Source organism: Prosopis cineraria, unplaced genomic scaffold (assembly GCF_029017545.1).
Source record: "Prosopis cineraria cultivar Desert tree isolate PC_DT_omini unplaced genomic scaffold, ASM2901754v1 PC7, whole genome shotgun sequence".
Classification (NCBI taxonomy): Eukaryota; Viridiplantae; Streptophyta; class Magnoliopsida; order Fabales; family Fabaceae; genus Prosopis; species Prosopis cineraria.
The window spans coordinates 37,661,793-37,674,479 of NW_026555338.1; the positions used below are offsets into that span (position 1 = coordinate 37,661,793).

General features: G+C 36.3%; 2 protein-coding genes across 4 annotated transcripts; both read left to right on the forward strand.

The window, feature by feature from the left end:
- The first annotated feature begins 253 nt into the window (after positions 1–253).
- On the forward strand, positions 254–3,798 carry LOC129315138 (cytokinin riboside 5'-monophosphate phosphoribohydrolase LOG1-like). Of its 2 annotated transcripts, none has more exons than XM_054958696.1 (7): positions 254–462; positions 788–885; positions 979–1,009; positions 1,548–1,647; positions 3,134–3,204; positions 3,286–3,429; positions 3,511–3,798. In XM_054958696.1, the coding sequence occupies exons 1-7, from the start codon at positions 343–345 to the stop codon at positions 3,604–3,606; spliced, it is 660 nt and encodes a 219-aa protein (XP_054814671.1). In that variant the 5' UTR covers positions 254–342; the 3' UTR covers positions 3,607–3,798. The 2 variants fall into 2 exon arrangements, with proteins under 2 accessions (XP_054814671.1, XP_054814672.1); XM_054958697.1 differs by lacking the exon at positions 254–462 and adding an exon at positions 484–605.
- A 2,806-nt stretch (positions 3,799–6,604) lies between these two features.
- Positions 6,605–11,334, forward strand: LOC129315391 (uncharacterized). Of its 2 annotated transcripts, none has more exons than XM_054959038.1 (4): positions 6,605–7,081; positions 7,186–8,702; positions 9,365–10,035; positions 10,150–11,334. In XM_054959038.1, the coding sequence occupies exons 2-4, from the start codon at positions 7,609–7,611 to the stop codon at positions 11,169–11,171; spliced, it is 2,787 nt and encodes a 928-aa protein (XP_054815013.1). In that variant the 5' UTR covers positions 6,605–7,081; positions 7,186–7,608; the 3' UTR covers positions 11,172–11,334. The 2 variants fall into 2 exon arrangements, with proteins under 2 accessions (XP_054815013.1, XP_054815014.1); XM_054959039.1 differs by having other exon boundaries at positions 7,049–7,429; positions 7,576–8,702.
- The last annotated feature ends 1,353 nt before the right edge of the window (positions 11,335–12,687 follow it).

Genomic DNA, 12,687 nt, shown 5'->3' on the forward strand with positions numbered 1-12,687 from the left:
AAAAGTGATAAACATGTAATTATAATTGAAATAGGACCACTAGCTACTTTGTTTTCTCGTGTGTGTGCGTGCGTGTGGGACAAGGGACCATGGGAAAGTAGAAACACACACATCGCTGGACGAAGTGTTGTGCACACAATACAAGCTTGGTGAGTCAGCGTCGTCAGTGACGGGAAGGGCTCCAAAAATATGCAGACTTGCGTGTGCAAGTGTATGCCTCTCCTGCCGTTATATATAGACAAACCCCGCAGTTCACCCCCATGAACCAATCTCACTGATTCTCAAGCTGTGGGACACAGAGGGGGGGAGAGAGAGAGAGAGAGAGAGAGAGAAGCGAGGGAGATGGAGACAGAAAGTGAGACGAAACAATCCAAATTCAAGAGGATTTGTGTTTTCTGTGGCAGCAGCCCTGGCAAGAAAAGCAGCTACAGGGATGCTGCAATTGAGCTCGGAAGAGAGTTGGTAATGCTTCTCTGTCTCGTCTGTTCTCTTCATTCGTCTCTCCCACAAATTGGCCAAAAAACTGTTACCAATTTAATCTTCTTCCTCCTCCTTTGTTTTCCGTATTGGTTCCGAGTTTCAATCACAGCAACAAAGCACCTTCGGTATTCTTTGTCTTTGGCACACCCTTTGTTTAATAACTAGAATCATCACCTTGCCCTTACTCTCTCTGCTTCAACCCCTTCTTTTCATGAATTAGATGCTGTATAATTGCCCCCCGTCCCAACAATTGTTAGAAAAAGATAACCCGACTCACTGTTGAGATGCTTTTTTTGGTTTGTTGAAGGTGTCAAGGAATATTGATCTGGTGTATGGGGGAGGCAGCATTGGTTTAATGGGGCTGATCTCCCAAGCTGTTTATAATGGTGGCCGGCATGTGATAGGGTGAGTACATGTCGTGTTCATAATTTGCATAAGATATTAGATTTGATCTTGAACTAAACTAAAACTGATGTTTGTCATGTTATTGTCTCGCAGGGTTATACCCAAGACACTGATGCCCAGAGAGGTAATGCTAAGATGTTTTGGAAGCATTTTAGAGCGAGGGAGGGACAGAGAGGACTAGAGAGTGGGAGGAGAGGGAGAGAGAGACACAGAGAATTACGTAACATGTTTTGGCTTTGTAACAATGTAACTCAAAATGCTTTGCATTCCAATTGCAAGGGGGTGATTTGAAGGGGAGTGAAGGAGGGCCTTTGGTTTGTTATCCCAGTATATCTGATATGACACGTGGCGAGAGTGCATCTGAGTGGGAAGAAGTTATCCTTGAGACCACCTGGCAATCTGGGGTGTTTCGATGACGAAGCTGTTTTTGTCCTTCTCGGGCAGTCGCATTGCGCCAACTTTAGATTCTCGGGGCGTGCCTAGTTTTATCCCCATTTTCTCTATCATTAAGGAAGAAACTTTTATTGTTGTGTCCTCTGTCGCCTTTGTTTGTTTCGAGGGATTGTAGTTATTATGCAGATGCATGATTCCCCTGCAACACCCACCATTGCAATTGAGATAGGACGAGTTGGATTGACTTGGGAGTTGCTGGAAATTTGCAGATCACTGGAGAAACAGTGGGAGAAGTGAAGGCTGTTGCAGACATGCATCAAAGAAAAGCCGAGATGGCCAGGCATTCTGATGCCTTCATTGCCTTACCCGGTTCGCATCCTATCCTTTTTATTTTCACACTAACAACCCTCTTCTGCTTTTTTATCTTTTATTTTGTTGCAAAAACAATATAAATACAACAGCGAGGGACGTGAGGTTTATACTTTTTTGTCTTATCCGCCTCACGCAACAAACACTTTAGTCTCCCGTAGAGTTGACCCGTATTTATTTCTTCATCACCTTGTGCCGTCTTATTGTCATATCAACTATCAAGGAGGATAGGACGTTTTCAACGTGAATTCCTGTAAACTAGTCTGTAGCTGTGTTCCCCGCCCCCCTCCCCCCCACACGTAATTTTAAATAAATCTTCACATTTTATGCTTTTCCAATAAATCTTATATTATATTAATATGCACAAATATTTTTCTATTTCTAGATTTTTTTTTAAAGGGCAAAAAAAAGGTGGAAGCGTGTATCGATGTAATAGGTTTTTACTTTTTAGGATGAGCATGCATGAACAGGGCACGGAAAGATACCTTTTAGGACTATCACTGTGCGTTTAGATTTTTTTTTTTATGAATTTTTTTTTTTTAAAATTCTGTATCGGTGGATGTTTCACGGGACAAAATCTGTACCCAATGGGCGCAGCAGATGAAATGCTTGTAAACTCTGCAATTTCTTTTTTTCTTTTTTTCATTTCCTTTTTCTATGGAGTGTCAGTAAACTAAAGTGTACCTCACTGGTCAAAAAAAAAAAAAACTAAAGTGTACCTTTCCAAACGCAAAAACTATATACGAATTTTATAAAAAAGCGCCTTATTTATAAATAACAATTTAATTCATATCAAGTTTTATGCACATCTAATAACAATTTATAGTCTACCATCATGCTTTGATAATGTCAGTGGTGTTTTTTTTTTTTTTTGAATGCTCCCTATTTTTTTCACTCAAAAAATGATGACAAAGTTAATCAAGACTTCTTAAATAATAAAATATCTCAAATAAAGTAAATAACTACAAGTTCAATTATTTTTATGATTATAGCATATCCAATTACGTTAGTGTGACATAATCGTTTTACATCAATGAGTGAACTAAATCTGGGGAGTGGTATAGTTAGGAACCTAGATATAGTGCACATTAAATTCAGATCAGGGGTATATGCGTCTTTGACAATGTCTTACGCATAAAAATTCTTACTTCTCGATCCTGATTTTACGGTTCGTGGTCGAACTTGAGCCTTATTTCATAAAGCCAATTCTCTGTCATGGGGTACGATGAGCTTAATCAAGACTCATCACAAAATACAGACAAAGCATCAGGGCATAATTCAAAGCCTATAGGTTCCAGCATCATAACCCTGGGTTAATTCCTTTTTCTACATTGCCCAAAAGAGTGACAACTACATAAATTACAAGTGTCAGCACAAAGTAACAGTAAACTATGTGTTGGCCTCTGTACCATTGCCAACAACGCAAACAGAGTGTAGAGTGAACCGCGTGGGACTGTGTTTTAAAGTATGGTGAATGATGATATAGGTGGCTATGGGACACTTGAGGAGCTTCTGGAGGTTATCACCTGGGCTCAACTCGGAATCCATGACAAACCAGTAAGTTTTCCTCGTCATAAGTACGTCAAATCAATTGCACATCTCTTGCATATGGCTGAGCCAAAGTACCGATTCTGGAAGGTGGGATTGTTGAATGTGGATGGGTACTACAATTCCTTGTTATCATTCGTTGACAAAGCTGTGGAGGAAGGCTTCATTAGCCCCAATGCACGGCACATAATTGTCTCTGCCCCAAATGCAATAGAGCTTGTCAAAAAGATGGAGGTATGTATATACACAGTACTAGCATATATGCTTAAATGAACCTCTCTGGAACTTACTTCAATTTGGTTTTCACTGGTATAGGAATATTTCCCACGCCATGAAAGAGTTGCTCCTAAGCGAAGCTGGGAAAATGAGCAGCTTAATAATGACTCCACCGCATATGAGATCCTGAGGTGATTCGTTCATTAATGGATGGAAACATGTGGTAGAAAGAGTTGTCAGTTTAGCGTTCAAGGGACTTATAATATTATCCTAGATTATGACCGGGACAATGTCCTTCTAGTGGGACTGCTCTTCATCACTTTCCGTGTTATTGTAAACTACACAATTAACTGCAATCTAGCTGTGGAGCCTGACTATTCCTCTCAATTTGCCCAATGCCCAGAGCAGAGCATCTTATAAAACAAGTTAGGTGGTAATAAAATGTAGTTACAATTTTACATCAAAGTTTTAGGTGACTGAGTTATCGGATATAGGTAATTACTTGTGGATCCAAGACAAGTTCTAAACTCCACACCAACAAGTGGTTGTTCGCCCTTATCTTCATCAGGGTGCGTCCAATATAAATACAAGTTGGCTAACAAACCAAAGTGCTAAATAAACTGAACCGTTGATACACACACACACACACACACACACGCATATAGAGAGAGAGAGAGAGAGATTGCAGGGACCAGGGACACTTGGGTACGGCCGTCAAAAGCATCGCCAGCAACGTAAACCATTCCTGATGAGAGATCAGTGTTCCCACTTCCTAGAGCCACTAGCACTATTGATAATCATCAAACCATTTCGAGCCAGTAAGTCTGTAAGAGATGTCATGATGGATAGGGTTTATTTGATTGGCATATATCGGATTCTTGTATCTCTTGTTTATTTATTTATTTATATTGAAAACAGTTTTCTATTCATTTCAAAGACGGTGCTCATTTTTAGAATGAGATCTAAATTATTTAAATTTTAATTTGAATGATCCATATTAAAAAGATTATTTTATATTATATTTATTAAAGTAAAATTTTATAAAAATTATATAATAATTTAATAAATTTTTTTAATTTGGTTCATATTTAATTTAGAGGATTCAATTTAATATTAAAATTTTTTATAATTGAATATGTCAAATTTTTTAGATGTACTTTGCACGATCCAGTATTTTTTGAACCATAGAGTATATTTAAATAATCAATATATATTAATTATAAAAATTTTAATATTAATTTAAATCCTCTAAATTAAATTTAAACCATATTAAAAATAAAAAATTTATTAAAATTATTTTATAATTTTTATAAAATTTTATTTTAATAAATATAATAAAAATTAATATAATAATTTTTATATTTAGACCGTTCAAATTAAAATTTAAATGATTCAAATCTCAGGGAAAGCATTCCCATTTATATTCTATCTAAGCTTCTAAGTTTTTTTTTATCTAGCCTTTTGATTAACCATATTCCCTCCAGTAGCATTAATTATTATCCCGATATTGCTGTAGAGAAATAACAAAAGACTTGCGTATTTGGATTAAAAAACAACAACGCGCCGAAAATTGAGCTCTATTAAATCATGAATCTGCATTGTTCCATAATTTAGACAACCGGACGATGCAATAGCCGCAAGATACCTCCAAATTCCAGTGATTACATGTATAAAATATAGATACGTGTGTCTGTCTAAGCGGGCGCTTCTTCTTTTTTCTTTTTCTATTCTTTTTTTTTTAACGTGTGAAAAATTGGAGGCTCCTGCAAACTAGGTTAATTTAAGAAAAGGGGGTGTTGACTTTAGACTGAGATGACAAGAAATCAAAATTGATGTGTCAAACAAAGCCCTGGGTTACACGTGAAGACCCAAAGGTAAAGGCCCGGGCGTTTGACCAGTGGGAAGATCTTACTTGCATAGGCGTTGTGGCACGTGACAGTCGACCATATGGAATTTAGGCCATGCTGATTTTACCCTTTGAAAATCCAGTTCACTGGGGCAAAATATCATCAGTCCCTGAATCTTCGCTCTTCGTTCAACCCTTTTTTTTTTTTTTTGACTCAGTTCTGTTCTGGGGCTAAATAGTAAATACATAAACAAGGCCTTTATCCACGGCCGCAAGTCATGAACCCTCCCTCTATTATGGATCTTTCCGGTTAACCTATGCTACTTGCCTAAATGGATATATATAGGTTCTGTACGTGTGGTTTTTATAATTTAGTTTTACAGTGCGAACCATATTTAAATGAGAAATTGTTAAATAGATAGAGTGCTCCATCTTATAGTCCGTTCAATTAAAATATTTATAATTTATTTAATTAAAATATTTTAAATCATCTGAATAAAATATGAAAAAATTATATTTAGGTCTCATAAAAAGAAGTTTATTATTGAGAGATCTTATGAATTTTACAAAATATTCTCAAATCCTAAATTATGTGCATTGACAACTTGAATAAGTGTATTAACAACTGGGCAATGGCCATTCATAATTTATAAAGAAAAATGACAATTTGTGATGGCAAGTTATAAATTGTTGTTATCCAATTGTCCATGTATAGGATTTGAGACTTGAAAATATCTTATAAATTTCATGAAATCTCTCAATAATAAACTTCTTTTTTTGAGACCTGAATGTAATTTTTTTATAAAATATTACGTGACATTATTTTAGGAGAAATACTTAAGTGGACTAGGTACATCACGCCATTTGTCGTCTGTCCAATAAAAATATAAAATTTAAATGGCATTAAATATAAATTAATTCTAATATCAATGACAGTAGAAGGAGAAAATGTAAAAAATCAAATGTGTATTATGTTATAAAAATAAAATCAATTTAAAAAATATAATACAAGATTTTATTTAGATTATTTAGATCATTTTAATTGAACAAACCACAAATGACGTGATGCATCTTGTGTACCTAAATATTTCTCTCATTTTAATTGATTTTACTCTCATAATAGAATGTATATTTAATTTATTATCTTTGTTTTTTACTATCATGTCAAAATTAATTTATATTTAATATCATATAAATATTATGTTTTTATTAAATAGATTATAAATGATATGGTTTACTTGAGCTACATCAAAATTTTTTCTCTTCACACTTGATTACTATCACATCGTGAGTGGCTCAATAGATTTAAGTATCAAATCCAACTCTACACAAGACACACGTTTATTCTTTCTTCAACTGCCCGGAAAAATAGGAAAAAACAAGAATTAAAATTGACCCGTCGAATTCATAGATGTCAACACCTTATTTCTAGCCTAAGCGGTCAATATTCACTCAAACTCTCTCTTCGGGTGAATCCAGCCAAGGTTTTCTCGTGTCTCACTCGCCTAAGTTCGGCCTCGGCCCGTTGGCAAAGTTTGCTGATATTTTCATTTAGGCATCTTCCTGCCAAAAGTCAAATACTTCTGATATGTATACAAGAGTTATGACTATTTTATACTCAATGTTCGTTGTCTCCAGTAAGTAAATGCAGTCGTAACCAATCAAGGCCTTGCGGAAGAACCCATTCACACAAAATCAGCAATGGATTGTAACGTCCATCATCACAGGTCTAGTTTTTTAAGACCTTATAAGTTGGTGCCTTCATTGTTAAATCTTATGGACAGCCAATTGACCCCTCTCAAGTAAAAGAAGACTTCTTAAAAGGTTATTTTGAGTTTTAATTTGATCAAGGCCATAGATCGTTCTCTTGTTTTCTTTTTTAATATTGCTTAAATATTCTAGCTTGTAAATTCTGTGTCAAAATGCAGTGTGGAAAGTCCCGTGTCGGTTACGGAGTTCATGGATTTTATTCTTTTGGGGTTATCAAACTGAAAATCTTTGTAAGGAAGCACAAAAATGGGAAAGGGAAAGGCAGTTAAAAACGGTAGATATAGATGAGTAAGGAGGGTAGTGCCAAAAACGCAGGGGCAGCCCTTCTCTGCGGCATCAAAGCCGGCTTTATTATGTGTCTTAAGGATTAATATATTCAAGAAGCAGTTCTACTCAATCCAGGTAACGTGTTTGCTTCCAATTCTTCTCTATTAGTCTGCTCCATGTGACCTTCGCTGCATTTTTCATGGGGCACCTCCCCTTCCCTATTAAAGTTCACCACCATTTCTTGTACACTTAAATCTTCCTGATTCTGTGTTCTTCTGCAGGTTCAACATTTTGAATCTGATCCGACTTCCAACATGAGTTTTGGAAGAAAAGTGAGAAGTGGTGATTACTTGGAAGGGATGATAAATGAGTGCGTTGGAGGAAAGCCCAAAACGAAGGCTCCAAAAATTGGGTCTGCTAAGCTTGTGGCCACTCTCACATGTCTTCAATTTTTCTTCGCGGTTTATGCAACGTTCCTCTTGTACTACATGAGTCCTCCTATAGATTTACGTACCAAACCAGAGTTCACGTGGGCTACCCGAATCGCGCAACAGTGGAAGCAGCTTATGATCAAACCTCACGTATTGACTCGCTACCAAGAAGTTTCTTCTTCTGTTGTCAGTAAGGAGATTCAACCCATTACTCCATCTCAAGTTTGCGAGCACGAGAAGATAGACTTCGTGCAGAAGAAATCCAATGATGCTCAGATGATTAAGTTGAAGAGAGAGCTTTACAATGATGTTTTGGACTTCCAAAGAAAAACCATTGGTCCAGAGACTCTTCCCCAGCTCATGGCAATGAAATCCAGATGGAGTTTGCAACACCGACCAAAAATAACTGTCATACTGAACCACTTCAAAAGAAAAACACTCTGTGCACAGCTTGATTCTTTGCTTCAACAGACGCTCCCATTCCACCAAGTTTGGGTGCTTTCATTTGGCAGTCCAAATGAGGCCTCCCTCGAGAGGATTGTCGACAGCTATAACGATTCAAGAATCAGCTTCATAAGCTCCGCTTATGATTTCAAGTACTACGGAAGGTTCCAGATAGCCTTGCAGACCGAAGCTGATCTTGTGTACATTATGGACGACGACTTGATTCCTGGGAGGAAGATGTTGCAGATTCTGGCTCACGTGGCAGGGACAGACAAATACAAGAATTCTGTTCTGGGCAGCATAGGAAGGATATTGCCTTTTAGACAGAAAGATTTTACATTTCCTAGTTACAGAAAATTTCGGTCTAAAGAAGCAGGACTATATTTGCCAGATCCTGCCTATGATATCACGGTTGATAAAGTTGTGCAGGTGGATTTCTTATCTAGCTCGTGGTTTTTATCTGCTGATCTCGTCAAAACGCTTTTCATTGAGACGCCTTTTACCTTCGGAACTGGGGAAGATCTACACCTCAGGTATGTGTACAAGTTCACTTTTGGTACCCTTTGCAATTACTTCTGAAAAAATCAGCACAACTAATTACTTCCTAAAAAAATCAGCACAACTGCCTTTTAACCTTCTTTGTTTTTAAGTTAAAAGTCCTTACTGCGTCAGATTTTAATTTTAGATGAGAACTTTCTATTTATCTATAAAAATATGAATAGTTGTAACAATGGATTTAAAAATAGTACAAGAATAAATAAATACTTTCTGTTATATTCCTGTAATCAAATTCTTCACATGAGGAAGATACCCTTAGCTTGGGAAAAACACTAGAAATAGAAACTCCAATTTGATGATGAGTCAAACAAGTATCGATGTGCCAAAACCAAATGCTGAAAGGCTGCAATTAGTTACTGCTGTTAGGTTCTCAAACACTAGTGACAAGTAACAAGGAACTAGATCCGGAACTTTAATTTTTCTTTTGTAGACCAAGAATTTGACTAATGAAGATTTTCCACGGGCCTGGATCAGTCATTTGTTCAGTTGTCGAAATATGGGCTGTTTTGGGTGTGTTGACAAAATAACAAAAGAAGTTCTGTTATTTTGGGATGCAACATTTGACATTGCCTAGCAAAAACATGAGTAGCCCAATTAGTGTTCGAAAAATTAATTTTAGGGTTTGGGTTAAATGCAGCTATCAACTTCAGAAGTATAGAAATGGGGGCTCATTTGTTCTTCCAGTTGACCCTAATGACAAGGAAACATGGGGAGATAGTGAACATAGGCTTGCTTATGTGTCTGAAACTACAGTAATCTTTAAGGATATAGTCCAGCTCAGAGATGACCAATGGTGGAAAGCACTATCCACTGGTTATGTAACTCAGTGGGCAACAATGTACCCTCAAAAAATTGATGCGCTCTTCTATGCTCATTCTGTGGGCGAAGTTAAATCACTTGCACCTCTTTTTGAGAAGTTCAGATCCACTGTTGGCAAAAAGGCCTACATTGTTGTCTCTGGAGGCAATTTCTGCCCTTGTGAAGAAGCTGCAACAGCTCTGAAGTGGCCTAAGGTTGTTTGTAAAGAGCGTCGTTTTAAGATTTTTGATTTGTCGATTGGAGCGCTTTCTGGTATATCAAACTCAGAGGTGCCAATAATACAAGCCGTATACTCTAGCATGAAGGGGTTAATCAAAATTCACAATCCCAGCGTGATTATTACTGTATCTGACATTGATCCTCATGTAAGGAAAGCTTTGAATATGGCTTTAGAGTCTAATTCAGGTACTGCCACCCTAGTTCTTCTGCCAAGAGCTTCAGTGTCAAAAGTTCTTTGGATGGCTGATCTACGCTCAACTGCACTACCAAGTAAGAAATATCAAATTCCTAATTTTTTTTATAACCTTAAATTCCAAATATAATCATGAAACTTTTCACTTATAGTTTTAACAATTAATCAAATTTCATAATTGTCCCATGCAGATTGGAATAAGATGCAAATTTCAGTCAATATCGTCACACAAAATCGAGCCAGATCGCTAGCAAGGCTTCTCAAATCTCTGAGCAATGCTTACTATCTCGGGGACCAAGTTCCTATCACCTTCAACATGGACAGTAAAGTGGACGAGGCAACTATAAGACTAGTGAGTTCATTTGAATGGCCCCATGGGACCAAAACCCTCAGAAGAAGAATCGTCCAAGGAGGACTAATCAGAGCTGTTAGTGAGAGTTGGTATCCCTCTTCTGATGATGATTTTGGTCTCCTGCTTGAGGATGATATAGAAGTATCTCCTTACTATTATTTATGGATCAAGTATGCACTCCTGGCTTACCACTATGACCCTCAAGTCTCTCTCCCAGAGCTATCCTCCATCTCGCTTTACACCCCAAAACTGATTGAAGTTGTGAAAGAAAGACCAAAATGGAATGCCACTGAATTCTTCAAAAAAATCCATCCAAACACACCTTACTTACACCAATTACCATGCAGTTGGGGTGCAGTATTCTTTCCAAAACATTGGAGAGAATTCTATGTGTATATGAACATGAGGTTCACCGAGAATCCCAAGGAAAACCCAGTTCAAATTCCAAAGTCTAGAACAAACGGATGGGCCGCTTCGTGGAAGAAATTCCTTATAGACATGATGTACCTTAGAGGTTATGTTAGTCTATACCCAAATTTCCCAAACCAAGCAAGCTTTTCAACCAACCATATGGAACCAGGGGCCCATATTAGTGCAAAAGACAACGTGGTTAACCACAAGAAACAAGACTTTGAGGTGCCATTGTTGAAGGAAGACTTCAGAAATTTGTTACCAGGAATGAAGTTGCCTCCAGCCTCAAAGCTACCATCTTTGAACCTTTTCAATCAAGCCCTTTCTCTCAAGGCTCTTAAATCTGCTGGAGCCAAGTTAGGCCAAGACGTGCTTAGATGTGACAATGCCACAGAGATGGTGATTGTAGATCATAACACTGGTCTACCACAACGCTGCTTCAAGTTCTAAATATTATCATTATTTGTTTTGATTAAGTTTTTTTTTTTTTTTTCCTTTCTTCTTCTTTTTTTCCCTTTCTGGGGTTGTCCTCACAGTTATTTGGGATTTATTTCTCAATTGTTTTAACATTAAATGGGAGATTGGGATGTCGATCCTATTATTGAGGGGAGTACTTAAAGATTGCAAAGAAGTATACATTGATATAATGATTTTTCTGAATGAGATCATTGAAACACAGATCATTTTTGAAAAAAATTGGAAATATGTAATTGTGTTGTCGATATTGATGTGCAACCAAAAGTGGCTATCTAAATACTTATGTAACGATTATTTTAGACAATTTTATTATTCATAACTAGTATGTGGCCTGTGTATTGCACGAGATGTGAACATTTTAAAAATAATTTAAATAACTAATGATATTTACTTGAAATCTAAAGTAAATTGTCTTTAAATAAAATGATTAACTGATAAATTATGTTCAGATATATTACAAAAACAAAAATTTAATAATATCACAATGCATAATGACAAAAGTCATAGAACACAACTTGCCTCATCCAACAATTAATGGGGCTCATCTCTTATCTCAAGAACTCAATCTCCATTATTATTATCAACCTCAAAAATAAGAACTTATGTGTTCTAGAAATAATACCTCCACAATCCATAATGGACAAATTCATATATTTAAAGTAAATAATGAAATTATAAAATGCATCTATAAGGATTTTGTTTTTCAATATGCTAAGAATCTATAACATACACTTCATTTATACCAATATGATTATAAATGATTTCAAAATTACAACCACTCAGTTCAATCTTACTTCTCATTCGGTTGATCCTCTCTCATGCTTTATCTTCTTTTTCAACTTGCTCTCCTAATTTGAGAGCCTACCTAAAAAGGGTCACTACTCAAAATTATGCTTTTGAAGACGCCTTTTAATGTCGATTCTCTAAAAAACCATTGTTGTAAAAAAGATGGCAACAAAATTATAAATATACAAATTTTTTCTTTTGGGATGAGACACTTTTAACGTCAGTTATCTAATAATCAATGTTAAATAGTGTTTTAACATCGATTATCTAAGTAAACTGACGTTGAAAATAAAATAATTTTTTTTAAAAAAGCAAGTTTTTAATATCGGTTCTACAAAGAACCAACGTTAAAAACATAAACGACATGATTCTCTAGAGAATCCATGTTGTTTCATTTTGAAATTTATAAACAGATCTGAACGGATAGCACAATGCAAAATTTTCAAGTTTCTTTCCTCTCTCAATTCTAAAGTACAGTGCGGATGCCAAAGAAACCCTTCTCCATTGTTGAACTGACCGTGCCTTTGTTGAAGTCACTATGTGCCATCGCCACTGTCGTTACCATCACCATAGAAGCTTGTAACTACTGCCATTGATTTTGTTATTGATGCTATGAAGCCATTTTCCTTCTTTGAAGCTATTTTTGTCTTCATTTGTTTGATTTTGGGGCTTTTAAGGTACTTTCTCCTCATTTTTCTTTATG